The sequence below is a fragment of the Diplotaxodon limnothrissa genome, linkage group LG5 (genome assembly GCF_057381915.1).
Source record: "Diplotaxodon limnothrissa isolate DT_005_m linkage group LG5, D_limnothrissa_male_GT1.1, whole genome shotgun sequence".
NCBI classification, from domain to species: Eukaryota; Metazoa; Chordata; class Actinopteri; order Cichliformes; family Cichlidae; genus Diplotaxodon; species Diplotaxodon limnothrissa.
This window is the reverse complement of record NC_140600.1, coordinates 31466728-31488268: the sequence shown is the minus strand read 5'-3', so window position 1 is coordinate 31488268 and position 21541 is coordinate 31466728. Positions and strand designations below refer to the sequence as shown.

At 38.5% G+C, this 21541-nt stretch overlaps 1 protein-coding gene across 1 annotated transcript; it reads right to left on the bottom strand.

The window, feature by feature from the left end:
• Positions 1-9115: 9115 nt before the first annotated feature.
• agtrap (angiotensin II receptor-associated protein) lies at positions 9116-17912 on the bottom strand. Its single transcript, XM_085354545.1, has 5 exons — positions 17801-17912; positions 16881-16915; positions 16581-16689; positions 14463-14658; positions 9116-9623 (listed from the first exon to the last, which is right to left on the bottom strand). The coding sequence occupies exons 1-5, from the start codon at positions 17825-17827 to the stop codon at positions 9499-9501; spliced, it is 492 nt and encodes a 163-aa protein (XP_085210671.1). The 5' UTR covers positions 17828-17912; the 3' UTR covers positions 9116-9498.
• Positions 17913-21541: the final 3629 nt, after the last annotated feature.

The window sequence follows — 21541 nt, the reverse complement described above, 5'->3', positions numbered from 1 at the left end:
AATCACGCTGGCATGTTAAACAAATCCCATGATAAAACTGAAAAGACTTGGCTTATGAAAGTATTTACATTTCACTGAAAAAGCTGGGTGATCTACAGGGGCTTCCACGCAGTATATTACCAGAACAATTTGAATTTTAAATCACTTTAGGTGAGACCGTCAAGGAGTGTAAATGATGTTGTTTCAAAGGACTTTTAATCTGCCAAGAAAAACAACATAGTTGAGTAATACAGAGCTTCACACTAAGTAGTAATTCAAGGTGAAACCTCCACACCTGCTACCAGCACAGAAACTATTCTGGGCACAGGTACGGATAATAATGAGGAGCCAGACTGATGGTTTGAGCAAACAGAAGGACAAGGTTATTTACATTACACCGGAGAAGCTAAAGTGGGTTCATTCAGAGCCACCACTTCAGAGGAAATATTGGGGTCACATTGGCCTTAAGGAACAGTCTTGCTCTGCAGAAGAGTCAGAGGTGCAAATTCATTAAAAATACATTTGTGACAGCAGAGTAACAAATGGCTGTGCTTCTGCTCTGGTCCTGTACTTCCTCCCTCTGGTCATTCATCATCTGCACTCATCCAAATACAAGGCTCATGTTCACTATTCATTATTCTCTCTCTCCCCCTAAGAGTTGTGCGTCCTCACCTACTGTAGGTTGGGCGGGGGGTAAAACCAAAGGCCATTTTACATCATGAAAAAAAAAAATCAATATTTTTGAGGGGCATTAATACCACATTTGGATGGAAAGTTTAAAGAGAGATGGTTCTCTTTTGACTGCAAATGACAGAGCACTCCTCTGTGCCATTTATTTTACTGGAAGTGCTCGTATAGACACTAACAGGATATGCTGCCTTCACAACTCCATTTTTTAAATGTTCAAACCCTAATCAACATGTAATTGAGAAAAAAAGCATTAAAGATGGAAGAGAAGGAAAAGATAAAATGAAAGTTTAATGATTCAGGAGAAATTGGGTCAGGGAAGAAATTTAAATGTATGACAATAAGATGAATGCAGTTAGTGCAAATAGAGCAGATTAAGAATAAAACCACATGGTTTTATAATGAGGGTGAAAATACAGTTAAAAGTCTTAATTATGCTGCATACAGAAGTGCACTTAATATGAAAACATAACTCTAATTAGCTCTAAAAATTAGCTGGCTGGAAATGGTTTGACAGGTTAATTTGTTAAAATGTGCTATTATATTCGAATGGATTACAGTTACAAAGATCATATGAGAGCAATGGAAATTTTCCACAAAGGATTAACAAGTTAACAGAAATAAATAAATAAGAATACCTGCTTCTGAATCACAGTCATGGGAAGTCTGTTCAGGCACTGATGCCCTTGGACTGCCCTAATAAATTACACATTAATCTGACTGTAATACTTGGTCCCAGTGAAATGTTAAAGGAATAAACATTTTAGGAAAATTATTAACAGACTTTCTAGTGGAGATCTAGATAAGAAGAGTAATATCTCCATGTCTGAGGCTTGTAGTGTAACCTAGTTGAGTTGGAAAAGGGTATGGCAGCCTGCGTAGTGAGAATATTTGAATATTCTGTAAGATTAAAGCATAGACTATATATAAAAGATGGTTTCTCCACATTTCAGAGCCTCAGTATTAGGATTTTAGGACATGTAGAGATGATCCACTGTGGTGAGCCCTAAAGGGAGGAGGACAAAGAGGAGGAAGAAGAATTATTTTTGGTCACTTTCATGTTTTTTGGAGGTCGGACTCACCAGTTATCTACTAGTCATCTACTCACCAGCAAGCTAGTTTTGCAAGTTGGGCAGTTTAAAACAGTGTCCAGAAGAAGTCACATGACCACTTGAGATTAAGCATTTCTAAGCACAGATTGCTAAATTAGTGCGTTACATTTGTATATATAGAAAGATCTTAGAGATAATAAAATCAAACGCTGAGAAAAATCAAAGACCATTTGGTTTTTCCATTTAAGCTTGTAAGAGTTTTCCTTCGAAGTTTGATATAAGGGTCACATGGTTACACCTGATGGCCACAACTTTCTTTACTCTTTTTTTCCCTCATAAATTAGATCAAATGTTCACAGATATTGGACTTTGTTACCAGGATACCAACCAGTGTTGATGATTTTTAAAGTGAATATAAAAACATGTCTCTGTTATGAAACATTGAGTGTCTTATAGTCTTGCATACCCAAAATTAAAAAATAAACCTTTAATGCCAGAAGTATAACAAAATAAACAAAGGACCCAAAAATCCCAAAACATTTGCAGAACAGGAAATCCAAATATCAGATTTCACTGAGACCACAGAACAAGGAGACACAGTAAAATGGACAACACAACAAACGATAAGCAGAGACAGACAATTATACAAAAGGTAACGAGGGGAGAACAGGTGGGGAACACAGCTGTAACTAATCAGGAACAATGAGCCAACAAGGCAATAAAACTAAACAGCGCCAGAAATGAAAGACTACCAAAATAAAACAGGAAGAAACTGTAACTAAACTAAGAATGCAGAAATGGAAAACTGAGGATACGCTGATGAAAGGACAAACTATACAGAACTCCAAAGCTAAGCTAATTTACAAAAGAAACAAATTCAAAATAGAGGAATCATGAACTCTCAAAGGAGAAAATCCTTCTCAAAAATAAAGAATAGGGAAATAAGCCCGCTGCATTTAACCCATTCACCCAGTGAAGCAGTCAGCAGCCACCACTCCAGCGCCCGGGAGCAGTGTGTAGGGACGGTACCTTGCTCAGGGGTACCTCAGAGTAGCGGTTCAGTGAATTCGAACCTCCGACCTTTCGATCACCACTCTACCTACTGAGCTATCCCTCCCTCATAAAAAACTACAAACCTGAGGTCCAAGAACCAGGGAGGATATCAGTCATTATTCCTGTGATTATTCCTATTGGGCCTTTATGAGTTTTGCAGAGCACGAGCATTACATTTGTTATTTACAACCTTTTCCTTTTTTTTGTCAGTTCTAGGCCTTTTTATTCACTTACACTATTTGTAAGTGAATATTTGTCTTTAAATTTCTGTCTTCTTAATGATTCCTGATGTGATGCAGACTGAGTGATTGTTATAACCAAACTGCCTTTGCAGAATGGTTTCAGAACTGTTTAATTGAACTGAAATTAGGGCTGAAGTAGCACCTTTTTCCAGATTTCTTTTTGTGAAATAACCCTGAGAAACACTGACTCTGTTTTCACTGGGTTTACTTAGTTTTATTTTATATCCTGCAAATAAATCAGTCCTTGCTTAATGGGCAGGGGTTTGCTGACCCCCTTCTCTTCAGGCTCGTGTGGACTGGAGGGTAATTGGAATCAATTTTGATGCCGTTATCGCTGGTGGCAGATGCACGAGGCTGCAGTGTGAAAAGGTCAAGGGTTGAGAGCGCTCTCCTAGGGGACTCAAGATGCCTGAGGCATAAAAATGTCACTGCTGGATCAATTTCACATGTAAACACGTTTTAATCTCAGAGGACTTTTGAGCATTTTTGTTGTTGTTGTTGTTGTTTTTGTAGTTTTCTTATTGCTGGTTGCCGAAGAGCTCCAGAGAGCAGGTGGAGGGTTAAGATGTTGAAGATTGGGATATCAAAGTAACGCTTTCCATAACTTATCGTCTACGAAAGCCAAAGATTCTTTCTCCTGTGCATCTAGACTCAATTAGAGACTCGTCAGCTTGAGCTTGTCAATAAATATATATATATATTTTATCACTCACTTCCCCCATGTTGTATAATTTACCCAGGAACACAGCCAAGGGAGTCAGGTTGACCTCAGTTGCTTTCAGGGTCACATTTTTACCCTCACCCTCAGCTGAAAGCATGTCATTAAAAATATTTTTTCCTTTGTATTTACACAGAGATCGCATTTATAAATAGAAATTTATTTTAACCTGAGTTTTTGTTTGAGGAGAGAGAAAACAATAAAGACTAACAAGAGAAAGAAGGGCAAAAATAAATGAAAAATGAGTGTATGGAATACGTAAAACCGCCATAACATAAACTGTAAATTTAAGCTAACAGACTAGATTGTGTTACTAATTCTTATATTCAAATGTATCTCATTAGAGACAAAAAAATGAAACTGTAGTAATGCCATCATTTATCTCAGTCACCACAGAGAAATTATCAGATTTCCTAAATAAAAAATATGGAGGAATAAAAACGTAGCTCACTTAACAACATAAATTCCCTTAAAAACCCTACAGGCCAGTTTCATTTCAGAAATATTGGACACCTAAAGATGCTGAAAATTGGTGTTGGAAGTCTGCAGTCCTGATGCCCACGCATTCATTTTTTTTCAGACCTCTCTAGGGATCATGGTTAATGCAATAACAGAGCTGACAAATTGAGTTGGTTTTATTGCATATACCACAATGGCAGTGAGTGAGCGTGTCCTTGACTCGGAGGAATCAGGTGTGAGCCCGAGGATGTGTTAAACCTGCATGCATGCAAGGCTCAGGAGAGGCAGTCCTGCAGCTCCTTATTAATCAACAGCTTGTTGAGCTCGTGGCCATTCCTCCTCCCCCACCTCCTCTGGTGCACCTTCACACTCTGTCGTCTTCATACGTTGTTTTTTTTTTTCCCCTTTCTCTTTTAAAGCCACAGCCTCTCATTCTATCTTTCACAGGTTATCTATACATTATGTCCTCAGCTAGCTGTTATCACAAGAAAAAAGAAAGGAAATTATTTTTCAAAGATCATCACGGTACCTTGTTTTTGACCGTATCCTCAAATCATTTGACCAAATGAATTAAACATCTTCCCCAGGTGTGAATAATCAACTCAACTTGAACTGCAATCGTGAGCCTACTCTGTATGCTGAGAACATATTAACTGTGCTGTTTGGTTCTTTCAGTTTTATGGCTTGCTGTTGGCTGACATCCCTCCTGGATGACCTACAATATGGCAGATAAATAATATGAGAAAAAAAATATGTCTGCTGTCTCCATGTTTATAGTTGGAGGGTTGCTCATATATGTTTGTCTCTTTTAAAACAGTGGAGTGCCAAGTTGAAAGTGGAAATGAGACACTTTGCAAACTTCACTTGTGTTTTTGTATATTCAAAACTTTTCAGCCATCACCTCAAAGGTGTCTTTTTACAACAAGGCTGAATAGGGCAGTACAGTGCGTAAGTCACAATCTCATTAATGCGATCAATCATTTATTATCCTAAATCAACCATCTAGCCAACCAAACAGTAGAGAGTAAAATTTATAGAGGGAAAAAACTCATTCCCATAGAAAAAAGCAAACATTTAATCAAAAGCATAGTGTGTCACTATAGGGCAGCACAGTGGTGCAGTGATTAGCACTGTTGCCTCACAGCAAGAAGGTCCTAAGTTGGATTCCACCACCTGGTAGGGGCCTTTCTTCCCTTGTTTGGGTTAGCTTAATTGGTAAACCTAAATTAGGTGTGAGTGTAAATGATTGTCTGTCTCTATTAGACTGGCACCACCTGTCCAGGGCGTACCCTGCCTCACGCCCTATGTTAGGGGCCCCAGCCCCCCCGTGACCCTGACGAGGATAAGCGGAAGAGAATGGATGCGTGGATGTTAAAATATGTGGGGTTTCTTCCAAGAGGTTTAAGAGTTTACTTTTTTTGACCTGTTAACCTCTTGGTATGCGCACACAGCAGCTTCTTCGTCTCAGTGCATCTTAATTGAGCTCCCTAAAAAGGTGGCAGTGCTTTAGGATCATATTTTTTTGTCTTTAAATGGTAGAGGTTGCACTTACCAGTGCAAGAAGAAACTGTTTACTGAATACATAACTAATATTGTTTGAAGCATCCTGAGCTCATGCAGTGATTTCCATTGCATACACCACTACAGAATCGTGTCTATTTTACACGACTGCTCCCTGTGGATCACAATCGTTGTGTTTTGATTTCGTCCTTGTATGTGGAATCTGGCCAATCCTACGAGTCTTTTAATATTGCGCACCATAGATGATGAGCAAATACTTTGAATATACGGATTTGCAGTCTTTGACAAATTGGTGAACTGTCCCCATTTTTATTTCTGAAAGACTCTTTTGAAATGTTCTTTCTTTTACATGAAGTTTATATAATTTTTAAATCATTTAATTCTATTTTTATGTCAATTTTACACTGTTTTGTAACATTTTTTTAAACTCAACAATACTATTGTGGCAGAAACTGAATTTCCCTGCTTTATAAAGAAGCCCACAAAGTACTACAATCTACAAACAGATGACAAAGCTCTCAGCTCAAGGGCTTTCAGCTCAACAGCCTGCACATTTGAGGACAATAAACCATTTAAGCTAACTACCTCATCACAATAAAAGCCCTTAGTGACAAAAACCTTGACTGCAGGTTCATAATCTGTTAACTTACTACTTTTAGAGTATATAAAATGTTTTCATTTACAACATAATTTACTGAGCCACACCTGTTTTCACCAGAGGTGTGGGTAAAAAATGCTAATGAGGTGGTTTACATTCCACGCGTGTACAACTGTGTCACTTGAATTTTTATAATTGTGCTGAGGGAGGCAGTGGAGAACGAATCCTTCACTTTCATGATTCTTTTGTGTGTATTAAACATTTGTGTCATTTTAACTCACTCATTGTAGCGTGAATTTGCCAAAATGTGCCAAAATTGAAAGTAGTGTGACTCTCAGAACATGCACAGTGGAGTGCAAAAATGGTTTAGTGCATGGAGGACAGGAAGATGAATGTCTTTTCTTGTCTTCTGTGACGGGGGTACAAATGAATGGTAAAGATATATGTTAGTGGAGCAGGATGAGAGGAACTAGGTATATGAGAGAAGGTAAAAGAAAAAAAATTAAATTGCAAGAAAATGGACTGTGCAAAACAAAAAATAAAAAAATAAGGTCATATAATAAGGTGATCATCACAGAATCAGTTAAACTTCCACATAATTCTTCATCAATTTCACCTGATTTTGTGCGAATGACACGTGGAGGCCACAGATCACAGATCCCTCTGATTGATGTTTTCATTTTCTTTTTTGTTAGGAGATGAAACCTGCAGCCCACTCAGGCCCACTCCTTCAGGTATTTTCATCCACACCATGTTAACTGTGTGTCTCCTGCACACTCAGAGGTGTGGAGGAGATTGACCATTAAACACAAAAGAAATACATTGCTCTAAAAGGGCAACAATCCAGCTGCTGGTCCGGTACCTGCTCCTTTATGTGGGCAGGAACAAGAGGAGCACTGCCAGAGCACAACAAAAGGCCTCTGGCAGGCTACTTGTGTGTGTTTCACACCAAACTCTCAGAATCAGAATCCACGAGGGTGGAATGAAAGCATGATGTGATGTAGTGGGACCTCTGCTCACAGCCCGGTGGTAGAGAACACCAGAACCCTCAGCTACATTCAGTTCTCCTTACAAATTAGAGGTGGTTCACAAAAAAGTCTGGAGATGGGACGGCAAAAACTATGCAACATGTGCAAGCATGACAGCAAACATATGGGAAGGTATATCCTTTGAGGGTTGCACAGACCTGAATGTGCTAACCAACCCTGACTGTTATTAGGTGCCTGGATAAAATCCTCAGTCGCACTGTTAGACCTTATCTTGGTGCACTAAGTACCACCTGGTGCAGGACAATGACTCATATGGCAAACGTGCATAGGCAGCTCCCTGAATGATGAAGGCACTGATGATATTGACTGGCCCTCATGTTCCACAGGCCTGAATCCAGACTTTATGAACTGTGATGCTGAACCTGGACTACAGTCTGTCCAGAAGCTCACTGATGCTTTGATCCAAGTCTGCAAGGAAAGCCCAAGGACACGATCCAGATGTTGCCAGGGCTGAATACAGGTACGTGGGGGCCATGCTATAGTGAAAGTAGCCTCAGCCTGTGATATGTGAGTTAAGTGTTAGTTTAATTTTTTATCTTAACTATAGAAATTCTTAGTAGCAACAGCAGTAATGTCTGTTTAAACCTAACGTAAAGGCTTGATAAATAACATAAATAGGCTATTAGATTAAACATTTGGCTTAATTAAATTATTCTTGTTAATTTATGGTAACCTGCATTTCTTGTGGTGCAAAAACAGTTTCTCAAAATACAACTTAAACTTTAGAAGTTATAACTTTACATAAGCAATACAGCAAACTGCAACTCTGCATTATTTAGTATGCTTCTTACAGGCTCTTTAGTAACTGCAAGTAAGGTGTGTCTTGTGATCTATATGTCACGCTACTATGGCATGCATAATTTCACATCTCTATACTGTGACCAGTATAGTTACCACATCTCCATTTAGTCACACAGTTTATCAGGATTTCAAAAAAAACACAAAACTCCAATCTTGTAACACTTTCAAAAGTGAACCGAGTCCAAATTGTCCAAATGATGCAATCCCTGTAGCCGCTTTTCTTTACACTCATATCGCTACCATAGTCGGACAATCTGCCAACAAAAACTGAGAGTACACACTTCTTGAAAAGCTCAGTGAACGACTTGTTGCACATTTTCAGTAACCACAGTGCTGATGTGAACATTTCAAGCTTTGAACACTTTTACTGTAATAATACTTTCTCATATCTCTTGTGCCTACACAGCAGACATATTGTAACATATCAGTATGGTGTGGTCTGTAATTTACGCTAAACACTGTAAACAGGTTTTGCATACTTAAGCAATTTACTTGCAACTATTAGAATAACAAAGAAAACAATCGTTTACTTTTTTTTAATAATCATTAACTGACGATTATGTGATGCTACAAAATCAGCAGTCTCTATATTTTACATTTTGGTAGATTGGCAGCTTGATATGAAAAAAGTCTTAGTATGAAGAAACTAAATATCAGCATAAATGAATAGGGCCCATCTGCTTTGCAGTGAGTGTATTTTCATGCCAAGTTAGGAGATGAAACATTAACTACAGTTCTTGCTATGCGTTCAGTTTGGTTGAAGCAGTTCAAATTTCACATTGCTTTTGTATTTTTTTCACCCAAAGTTTAACTTCCAAGGCACAGCAATGCACATTAATTTCATTTCTCGTTAGTCAAAAACCTCCATTCTAGTCAGCAGAACTGTAATATTTAAAATAAAAAAATCAATTGAAAAATATTAATCTACTGCTTACAAAATGAGAAACGGACTCTTTGCATCCGAAAGTACCACATTTGTGGGAAATAAAAAAGGTAACAGAAAACAAAACCGCTGTAGACACAGCAGTTCGATTCAACACCTGTCTACTAAAAATAGAAGGTGAAAAGTACGGCATCACAGCATGGGAATGGGAGAACAGTTTTTCCTCTGCGTGCGTTCAGCAGGTATGTGCCAAAGTTTGAAATGAAAATGGGTGTAATTATGCCACATTTCACTCTGAAGCTCAAACAGATGACTACTTAGCATAATAAAACTTTCAGAGTTACACGCCAACTGTACAAAACAGGGACGACACAGAATCGATTATAATACTTGTCCCAAAGTGCTGGGCAGGTGTTGCTGAAAGGAAAACACTGCATTGCTCAACGGCTGCTTGGTTCAGTAAGCGCGAACTCCTGGTTTGCTGTCCGGCGTCTGGTTGAAGGGATTTCCTGAGGTAGAGGAGCCATCCTGCTGGTCAATGGACTGATAGGCATCTCGGTTTCGTGATACAGAAGGGAAACCTGCAGAGACAAGCCACAAGTCTTCAACATCAGATTTTAACCACATCTAATCATGGACCTTGGAGACTGGACTGTTGTTGATATACATATTTAAAGTACTGGCACCCAGAAAGCTCAAATCTTTTTCTTTATTGTTTTCCCTTTCTCCTTACACACAGATTCATGAAACGGTTATGCAGATTTGCTATCTTGAGTCAAGTGCCCAGCCATGTCTGTAGAAATATAAATGACAGTGCTTGAATCTGTTATTACCAGCATACATTAAAAATACACACTCCCTCTGATGAATGGTAGACTGAGAAAACAGCCACTTTTATTCAAAATCCTTCTTTGATGGAAGAAGAAATTCCTCCCATTTCCCCACTACTGTTTGATTAGTCATTTTGAGAAGAGTTTGGGCACGGGAACTTCACTGATGTGAGACTGAACATGAAAAATCTCTTGTCCTTCTGTCAGCAGTCAAATAATCAAGATTATTTGAAAAAAATAAATAAATAAATTTACCAGAGGATATAGCTTCCTTGCTGTATTATAGGTGGGAACGTTTATGAAAGATTTTTATAAAGGGACTTCACATGAAGCATCTACAACAAACAGTCCTGACTCTGACATGGCCAGAATATCAACTATCCCCTTTGGCGTTTCAAAGACAGCACCTCTGCACAGTCCAGAGTCCAACTGCGGTGACAAACATGCACCTTTAACGCCAGTAAAACAAGAAATCTGGTTTCACTGCAGCTGTGTGGGAATATTGGCAATAGCCCAAAGATTGACCAAAGGATGGCATCACATAAAGCTCAACAAAGCGTGTGCATAAAACCAGGCCATACTCACTGTCTAGTATCACATCACATCATGTTGATTTTAATTAGGCTCATTTTAGAATGTGCAGCATCATGCAGCTCTGCTTTAAATACATGCAAATACAATGCAAGAGCACAAATGAGGCATCTGGGGACTAAAAACCTGAATAAACCATATAGCTGATGCAAACTTTCAGATACATATAAACTCCTAAAATACAATAAATAGTGTTTGCATAAGAGCAATCTCTACAAACAAACATAGCAATGCAGGCAGGTATGGGCTTACTGAAGGTGGGAACAGTCAAATTAAAAGACACATTAAAAAAAACACAAAGAGATGGACAGCAGAACACTGACAAGATGATTGTTTAGAAATAAATACAAAAGGGGAAAAAAAAATAAATCTATTTCTCTTTATCATCCTGCAGCCTGATATGGAATCTTACTTCCTGCATAGAAGGAGTTGGAAGAGGATGATTGGAGGAGAGAAACTGTAAAAAGGGAAGAGGCCAGGAATCAATAGCGGCGCCCAATAAAGGCACTGTCAGCACTGTCCGTAGTGCATCGACTGTCCACAGAGGTCTCAAAGTCTGAGAGGTCAAAAGGTTGAAGAGAAGAGAAGAGAAGAAGAAATGATCAAATTCCAACTACAACAACAAAAATCAGCCTTTACAAAAAATAAATACTAAGGTGTGACAGTAAGGTATGCCAAAGAGCAAAGGATGACATGCAAGAAAAATAATGACATTTTAAGTTGGGAACAAATATTTAAGGAGTGCACATTAATTTAATTTAGGAGCACATTAATTTAAGGGTAATGCATGGCAGGCAGTCTGCTAAGCTGCAATTTACTTAGTTATTGCTAGCAAGGCTGTTGCACTTTACATCACGGCACAGTTCTGGTACAGTTCACACATAATGGCAGCAGACTCATTGCTCAAAATTAATGATAAGTGTTTAAAAGATGAGTCTGTCATTTCAGACGTGCTATGTTTATCTAGCAACCAACCGTCAATTTTCCAGTCGTTTGTTGTATTTAGTTTCCCTGGCTGCAGAGTTTTTACTAACTTTTCAATGTCTTGAGGTGCACTGTATGAAAATGAGACTCTTAAAAACAGTCTTAAATATGCATTTGTTGGCTAAAGCTTAAAGGTCCCTGGTAGGCGTTAGGCCTAGTATTTACTGTATGATGTGGAAACTATTCAGACTGCTATTTGGTCTGTCTACAATAGTCTTTGCATGCACACAATTAAAAATCAAACTACACAAACGCAGAGATAAAAATTAATCTTATCTGTGTGTGTGTTTTTAAGCACTTGCTAAGTCTCTTTAGCAAATACGACCCTGGATAACACTGGCACAGTTTGAGATATGAAGTTATTCAAACCATTAATAAATGGCTTTTTCTAATGCCAATTTAAAACCTCAAAATGATTGCAGTTAGCCGTAAACATAAATAGGATACCAAACTCAAAGATGGAGCCTTTTCACTCTAAAAAAAATTGTCCACATTTTTTTTGTAGCTTGTTGAGGCCAGAGGTCAGAAGTGAATGGCCAGAGTGCTTCAAGCTGATAGGAAGGCAAAAGCAACTCATTACAACCAAGGTGTGCAGAACAAAAACAACAACAATCTTTCTATAATTTAAAATCTTTATAATCTTTATAACCTCTTTCTGCTATTTGCACATTTTTTACTGTAAATTTCTAAGTTAATTTGTAAATTTTTGTAGTAACCTGTAAATTGTAAATACTGTAAAACTTTTTTCTGTCATTTAATAGTCGGGCATTGCACAGCTACAAACATTTCACCCCATGTCATACTTTGTATGGTTGTGTGTGTGTGACAAATAAAATTTGAATTTGAATTTGAAACCCTTCAAACTTGTAACATGGGCTACAGTAGCAGCAGGCACCACTCCCCTCAGCTAAGAACAGTAAAATGAGGCTACAATTTTAAACTGGACTACAGAAGACTGTAAAAAAAAAAAAGGGTGCCCTGTCTAATAAGCCTCAATTCCTACTGCACGAGAGCTGCCAAGTTACCCAGCAGGATAAGTTGGAATCTCACAAACCTCAAATCATCACAAAATAGTTTCTTGAAGATTACAATGATCTCACTGTAATGCCACGAGATCTGAATCTAATAATGAACCTTTGGGATGTGATGGAAAAGGAAATTCAGCTGACAAATCTGCAACATAGTGTGATGCAGTCGTGTCAATATGGATCAATATCTTTGAAAAATGTTTCCAGAACCGTGTTGAATCTATGCCATGAAGAATTAAGGCAGGTCTGAAGACAAAATAGGGCCAAACCCATTAAAAACAAGATGTACATAAAAAAAATGCTACCATCTATGGCTCACAAATGAGAAGGCACCTTTTCCTTTCAATTTTGCTTATGGCTTTTAATTACCTGCCAATCATTCACAGTGTAAACAAAATCACAGCTTATTACTTGCTGTTCTTTTTCAATGCTTTCATCTACCCATGTAAAGTACGTGCCTCACCTCTATGTGCTTTGACAGTCTGGATTTGCCTGTTTATAGGTGCTAAGCACTGGTTGGTTTAATGACCACAGTCACTTTGACTGACTGCAAAAGTGTGACGGCTCAAATGTGCAGTTTTTGCTTCATTGGATGTAAAACTTAAGTCTAATACACAAACTCAGAGTAATTCAACCACCATAAGAGGTCCATCAATCAAAATTCTGGGAGCCCCAAATACCTGAATCAACAGTTCACTCATACACACTTGATTGTCTGGTTCCCAGAGTGCTCAGTGCAGCGGGGAACCATATAGATGCCAACAACGCAATCAGGCAGCAATTAAAACTCACATAGTCTGAAACTGACATTAGCCGCTTTCATCAGTCATTACACACTCTAATGGGTGTACCTGCTGTGTGAATGTGGCGGTAAAGTAAAACCACAGAGAGAGCACATTCATCAATATTCAATTATCTGCCAAGCATGCAGGAAATATATTTTGTCAACTGCAGTTTTGGGTCGCAATGCAAGAGAAATTTCATTACTTTACCCAGCGTGACATGAAATAACATAGTATTTTGGCCTATAATACTAATATTAATAGTAATAAAATTGCGTTACACCAACAATATGTGGTTTTATTTTTCCCATTTGTGTTGTTGTTGCTCTTATTATGGATCAATCGCTAATGAATGAGTAACATTTTCCGGGATTTAAGAGTCCAGCGGACGTCACAGCTCAGTGGGATTTCTAATGGAAAAGCTCTCAGCAGAGAGAGATAAAGTCTGCAAATCAATGACCACACACACTTGATCAAACATCCCTTCACTTGTTAGCGTGCTTATTAGATGTTTGCCTGCAAACAGAACGCTATACACCCAAAAGTCAGTGCCAACACAAAGAGTCTCTTTCTGTGTTCATCAGATTTGAGTCCATCTGTGTTTCTTTCCACATCACTCCTGTGCTATTTCTGTGCATGTGCTATCATGGCAGATCATACACTCGTAGGCCTGCATGGGCTTAATGTGTTTCTCCATGCAGTATAAACTGGTTGCCAGGATGACACACAAATGTAATAAACATTTCATTGAGAAAGGGTTTCTTTGACTGGCCGAGCTGCAGCTCAAATATTTCTCTGCATTTTAAGTCTTGTGACTGTAACTAATCAGTTTGACGGTGGAATCATCTGCCAGCGCTTTCGCTCAGCGTCCTGCCAGGTTGCTGCTCTCGGCAGGCTTTTCATGGCAAACGGCATAAAACAACACAAGGAAGACATCAAAGTGCCCTTGGACACATGCATTACTCCATACCTTAGAGCTTTGGTCATAAAGTGGTGGGTAGGCTCAGGTATTTTAGATACTTTCTCACTAGTTCTGAAATTATACTGGGAGATGTACCCTCTGTGTTGTGTATGTATTTCTGCTTTCATTACCTTTTCACAGCTTTCATGACAACAAAATGAAAAACTGAGGAACCTGAGCCAAAATCTTTTTAAATCTCGAAATGTTTTATGCTACTGTACGTGACCCATCTAGTCGTACTTACCAAAGTTGATGTTGTAATCTCCTCCTCGCTCGCGGTACATTTGGTAGACAAAGAAGCAGGAAATGGGTTTGAGCAGCAGGTTGAGGATGGTCATCCCTGCGCCGAAGCGAAACAAGTCGGTCGAGGCACTGAGAGGGTAGAATATTCCGAGATGGACGATGTCGGTCAATATTGTCAAAATCATCCCTATCAGAAACTACAGGGAGCACACAAAAGAGACATGTAAAGCAACATAATTGTAACATGGAAAATGAAGTCATTTGGTTGGTGGGTGTGATATAAAAAAAAACTAAAGTATAGCATACATGTTCTGGAAAAAGATTTTTGAGGCAAGCCATTACAAAAAGAGTAAAACAAAACAAGATCTTGTCTTATAATTTGGGACAGTCAATGTCCATATTGTTAAATGAGAAATAACTTTCCAATAAAAAAAAGAATTAAATATGAGTTAAACATGCTATTAGTTAAACACTTGAAAATAAGTGAATTCACTTAAGGCACCTGAGAAAAATGCTGCCAGGACTTAACCATACTGGAAAAGATATACAGTGGGCTATATTACCTGCAGCTGATTGGGCGGGTGATTGATCCAATTTAAAATACCACTCAGTGCTAAGAAATCCTGCTTATCCATTAGTTGTGCACCAGTGTTTTTTCTTGATAGATCTTGGACATGAGTGAATATGACATTGGACTTTAATGTACACAAGGTAAAAGGCTCCCCTGTGGTTACATCCCAGCGTCTATAAGTCTAAATTAAGTTCAGTACAGTGACAGAGTCCAGTACTGTCAAACTCTCGTTTTGGTTACTGTCAAAGAATAACACAGTAGACAGCTATTTTGTTCAAGATTCATCCCTTCATTTCAAACACTCAAAGCCTGGACAAAGGTGGACTTTAAGTACAGTTTTGTTAAATCCATCAGTTAAAGTTAGTCATAGTGGGTTAGAGTCATCCACAAAGCTACATAGCCCCCTGAGATTAATATAATTTCCCATCAATTGCAGTAAAGAGTTTGTTTTAGTTAAATAAAATAAGTAACCACATCATTCAAACAGAAACTGAAAGAATCCGTCCATTACAAGGACATGAAGATTTAGAGTGTAACAAATATTTTGCATCAGCATAAAACTATTTATGCAGTGAACACACAACTAAAATGTAGCAACCTCTGGGGCTGAAAAATGAAATAAGAGCTGAAGCTGAAGCACCAAAAGCTGCAGCCCCTGAGGTTGGCTTCATGGGCCAATCAGGTCCCATGCTAAAATGTCCAACGTTACAGCAGAAATGCATAAAGCATTTTGACATCTGGTGTTGTTTAGTGTTCAATCATACAAAAACACACTTGAGTAATTTTAAGCCTGTTTTGATGCAAGTCAGAATAAGCATCCCATTTAATATTACAACACTTTATGAAGGTACCCTGCTAACCAAAATAGCTAGCAATAGATGGCAACTCCTCCTCACTGCCTGCTCATGTTAATATGGTCAGATTTGACTTGAAAAAAAAAAAATGAACACAGCCAAAGCCAGAATGTGAAACTCGATCCAAAACTAAAGCCATGAAAAACCACATACCATTGTGGCCATCTTCTATATACAGTCTATGAGAAGGGCTCAGTACTTTGTTGACCCACAGTCAGGATGAGGCACTTAATAGTTTCCTCTGACAGACAGAAGAGCCAACTGCACAAGTTTTCCTTCTATCTGATAACGGCTCTCATTAAAAGCTGTTCTTGCTTCAGAACACAATCAAAAAACAATTCTGAAGTCACACTTTTGTTTAGTTTTTTTTCCCCTTAGTCAGCTGATGTCACTAATGTACAATGGAAACACCAGTCACGGGTTCAGAGTTACGGTATGATAAGGGTTGACAATTCTGAAACTTCAAACATTTAAATTACATTTGCTTAAGGAGCCATTTTAAACTGTCTGAGGGCCTCAGCTACTGTACTGTGGTAAATTAAGGGCTCTTTTTCAAAGGGATGCTCACAGAATGCCCTAGATTCCACAGACAAATAGGTTAGCACAGATATGCAGCACTGCACCTAAAGTTGGACTACTTTATGTGTCACATGATGCTATAAGAGCGTATGAAGAAATGAAGGCAGAGACTCACCATGATCACTGCATCTATTGAGTCCCTCTGTGCAATCGCCCACACTCCAACTGCTAAAACGCTAAAGTTCGCCCATGTGAAGGCCACCGACAGCCACACCATACTCCCCCTGAAGGAAACACACAATTCATACGAGACAGATTCTTACACACCCCAGGAGAGTTACGTGCGATTTCACAGAGGATGAGACATGTAGGTGAAGGAGTTGACCTGAATCAGGAGTATAAGCATGTGTCTGTGTGCCAAAAGAGGAGAGAAATTCCTCAGGTTTGTGGAAAAAAAGCCTGTGCTCATACTCACCACACTGTAAGCAGCCAGTGCACCAGTACGATGGCCTGGAATAGAGAAGGACAAAAATGTGTTTACACTGAACTGAGACCCAGAACAACCAGTGTATAGCTAAGAATGATGAAACTCTATCACTCAAACACAAGTTAAAAACTTCAAATAATAACTGCGTGCAGCTAATCTGCAGCAATGATTTATCTTTTTATTTAGGTCTCTAAGAGGACCGAAGACATCTTTTTTAACCTCGCCAAATTGCATTTTTTATACATATGATTTCCTTCAATTCTGTGAAACAAAGTAAAATTAACTCATTTCAAAAAACTTTAAGAGATAAATGAACGAATGACTGAACACACTAAATGAATATAAAAATGCACCATCGTGCAGAAACTGTTAGTGTCCTCCAAGCTTACTTTTAACATCACAGGTTTTATAATCCTTGAAAGAGCTGTCCAAAATTACATTTGACCCATTTTATTCTTTGGACAGAGCACAAGGACACTTTTGTCCCTGTTCAGTTTCACGGTTAATCAAAGGCATCAGTTCATCAGTTAATGTTCATCACAGAATATAGTTTGTCTCTACTATTTTTTGATACCTTAGTTCCCCCCAAATTCACTGCATATGAGTGTTTAAAGTGTTTGTGAAAATAAATATGTTTATATGTTTAAATAATGACCTCTGTCAAAGGACCTGCTGCCACTCAAAATTGTCCTTCAGGGACCGTATCCCCTGAACATTACCTTAAACACTTCTTACTTAATAGCAAAAAGTAGAGCAGCAGTTTACTGTGATCTGAGTCACAAGCAGAGGAAGGTCGTTGCCACACAGAGGAATTACCACTGAGGAACAGAGCTGACATTTCATTGAAAACCAGCTTTTGTTTGAGCGTACAAGCCGAGGCAATCAGAAACGCAGAAAGTAAACCTCACCTTTAGATTTATGGCAGGGATTTCCATAATTGTCTGTTTGGACAAAGCAGCTCCTCCTTGATCCGATTCGGCGTTTCAACTTGTTAAAGAGCTACATGAAAAAGTACCGCAGTTTCTCTTCTTACACAAACTTCTGTCCAAACCCCTCCTCCCGTCGGCTCAGCCTTGCAAACACAAGCCATGTGACAGCAACCTGACTCGTTCCCATGTGACTCCTGCCCCTCTCACCCCCTCACCCCCTCCCCCCAACCCCTGGGGTGCGGTTCAATTGGCAAATTTGCTTAGGAAGGTTACTAACTAACTGAAGAGACCCGGAAATATGTGTGCGGCAGTCAGCCGCTTCCGTGCTTCTTGTATTACTTCCTTAAGCAGAACTTTAATTTAATGATTTAATAATAACTGGACGCAAGGAATTATATATATATATATATATATATATATATATATATATATATATATATATATATATATATATATATATATATATATATATATAATTGAAATGATATTTCACTCTTGTTTTTAGTTTATATTCCCCGCATGGTAAATTAATATTATTGAACTTTTCTTTGTGAGTTCCTGCCACACAAACACATGAGATTTCAATTAAAGGTCCAGAATGTATTTAGTACATCTTAGTAGAGTAGCTCAAATAAGTCAAAAGATATCAACCAAAAACTATTCTATTACACATTCTCAGGAGGATATAACTGTACCCGGATTCTCAGCACAGCCCGGTTCAATTTTCCTAAGTGGCCTTTCTAAAAGTATATTAACATAAAAAAAATTCTGTGAAGTTTTCAGTGCTGACAGAAAAAAAAAATACAAGATTAATATAAAAAAATATTATATTATATAAAAAATAGTAACATTTTATTTAAGAGTTATTATTATACTGTCAACTAAATATAAAGTGTGGTGATGGAGGTTGACTACCCAAGCACCCTGGGCTCCAAAAACTAGTGAAGCTCTCTGATGCCTCTTTCATCCCTTACAAATGAGGCAAAGTGGCTTAGTCCACCCACTCTTGCAGATGCATTCACAGCACAGCTAATTTATTGTATTTTAGTAACCGCTAATCCACATCCCGAATCATGTCTCTACCCAAGTAAGGATAGAAAAAGGAAAAATATAAAAGAAATGCTTGGAGAACAAAGGTCAATGGAGGACAGCTAACAAGTTAAAATGGTTTAGCTATCAGTGGTTGCTAAAGACAGAGAGCCATTGTCAGATGTGACACACTATTAAGTTTACTCAGCACGACTAAACAGCATGAAATTTCAGAAACAGCCAGAGAGAGTGAACCAGCAGCCTCTCCAAAGAGGAACTCAGTAAGTTTATTTCAGTCACTTGTATTTAAAGCAGTTTCAACAGAACATCAACAATGCCAACGTCAAGCAGCATTAAGCTTTATTGTAGGTTGGACCAGCTGTGTCGTAATCAATGCACATTTTGAGGAAGCCTGTGTGTTTACAGCTCATGAACTAGAATACCACAATGACACTGCTTATTAAAAAAATGAGTTTGGTAGTCACGTATATGTTGATAGATGTTTATTATTGTTTGCTACTTCTAATGAGACACTGTCAGGCAGCACACCAACATATCAGCATACACTCTTGCAAACCTTGTCATGCATTATTTAATCATCCTGTATCCACAAGACCATTAGACTGTCATAGATGTTTTGTGTTTGATAACATCAACGGAGCACTAACAGACAGTAGTGTGAAAATGACTTTAAAAGGAAGTTGGGACTGAAGGAGTACTTTGAGCATTTGAACCACTTGCAGCAGATGATGTCTGTTGTTTAAATAGATACTGGTGCAATACATGCCCCCCCCCCCCCCCCCCCCCCCCCAAAAAAAACCCAACAACAACAAAAAACAAAAAAACAACAACAACAACCTATAGCCACCTTCACTGAGTTCTCAGTAAACATTTTCCTGATGATGATTGAGTCTTAATGAAAACAACATGTGGACTCAATTCACAAGCATTTTCTTATTGCTAATTCAGATTTCAAAGTAGGCTATAACTTTATTTAGTTCAGACATTTAGTGAAGTCCAATTAAGTCACAGTCTGGTCAAAAGATCTTGCAGGTGCATTCCTGTAAACCTTACACAGCTGGTGTGGAAAAATCTTTTCTTGTCTTTCAGTCCATAAGTATAGTTTTTAACAAAAACATATGCAATAGCCATAATCATATATCACCACAGAAACACTTACTGCATATAAAATATATGTAAGCAGTCTCGTCTGTCATCACACAGCTCAAGTGGATGAAAGCCAGGAGGTGCAGATGCTGTGACAGGCTGGCAACCTGGATTTACCCTGCCTCTTGGCCTCTGCCAGCTGTGATAGGCTCCACCCACCATGACGGAAGAGAATGAGTGGAGGGAGGTGCAGCTGAAAGCTGTAGAAATCATTCAAAACTGTGCTTGTCTGATTATTATATTATTTCAAAGGGTGAGCGCTGCTTGCCCTTTGGTTCTTAATATTCTAAATGACCAGAATCATGAAGTATGTATCACTCGTTCCTTATGTGACTGCCATTTGCCTTCCTCACCGATGCCTGTGTGACATTATGTCCCTGGACTTTAGCACATTTAACCTTTAGCTCGCTGTAAGTCACTGTGGATGAGAGCAGCTGCCGAACTTTTAAAATGTTAATATGAGATTCACTCTCTGTGATTTCTGTTCTGCAGTCTGACTCAGTCTTTGGCACTTCTGTGCCCTTTTCACTGAAGACAGATTCACAGCCCAGTGTTGGCATATGGCCTCTGCACTATCCAGCATTAACCCTGACCCCACATGTGACCTCTGACCCCACACGTGACCTCTGACCCCAGTGGCAGCACACAAATTAATTTTTCTCTTTGACTGAAAGATAAATTTTTTTAAAATCCACCATAATTAAATTTAGCAGCCTTGCTGTCCTGAATGTGCTCGTGTATACATGTGTGTGAAAATGAGACTGCAGTGGGACAAACACACGAATGTTACATTTTGTAGTGTAACGTCACAACTTTATCCAGCACAGATAAAGCACTCATACAAAAAACTAATATTTGAACTGAGCACATATAATTTCTTTGATGTTTTGACACGTGGTGGCAGATTTCGGACTAGCTCCCATGTGACGTCTTTTCATTTCTTGCTCATCTATGTGCTTTAAGAAGTAACCTGATTTTGAAAAGTTCCCTTGAAATAGACACCATGGGGGTTAATTAATTCAAGAAAGGTAAACATGCATTTGTTGTAGCTGCAGCTCTACAGGGATGTGGCTGTGTGTAATCTATCTTTTCTCTGGCTGTTGGCCAGGTTTCAACAGGGCACTCTACCAGAGCACTCTGACATAGGTAAATATAAAGAATACATGACTGTTGCTTTTATTTTGTGTCTGTAAATCAGGATAGCACAATCGCAGTTCAACTGAGATGGTGCTTAGGAAAGAAAAATCTGTGTTACTTTCTTCATCTAATGAAATATTGATGTGGCTAGATTTGCAGAGGCTTTGTGTGATCTGAACTACGCTGAATGTAATTTCTTGCACTTGCTCTAATGTGTCGTAAGCTTTGTGTTAAAGCATTCTGAGACTTAAGTGTAGATGGCAGATTATCTTATTACATGAAGATAGACGGTGCTTCTTTGGTGCCTCAAAAATCTCCATATTAAGGAAAATGCTCTCTTTGAAACAGGCTTACATTACAAAGTGTATCGATCAAAGTGAGCCATTT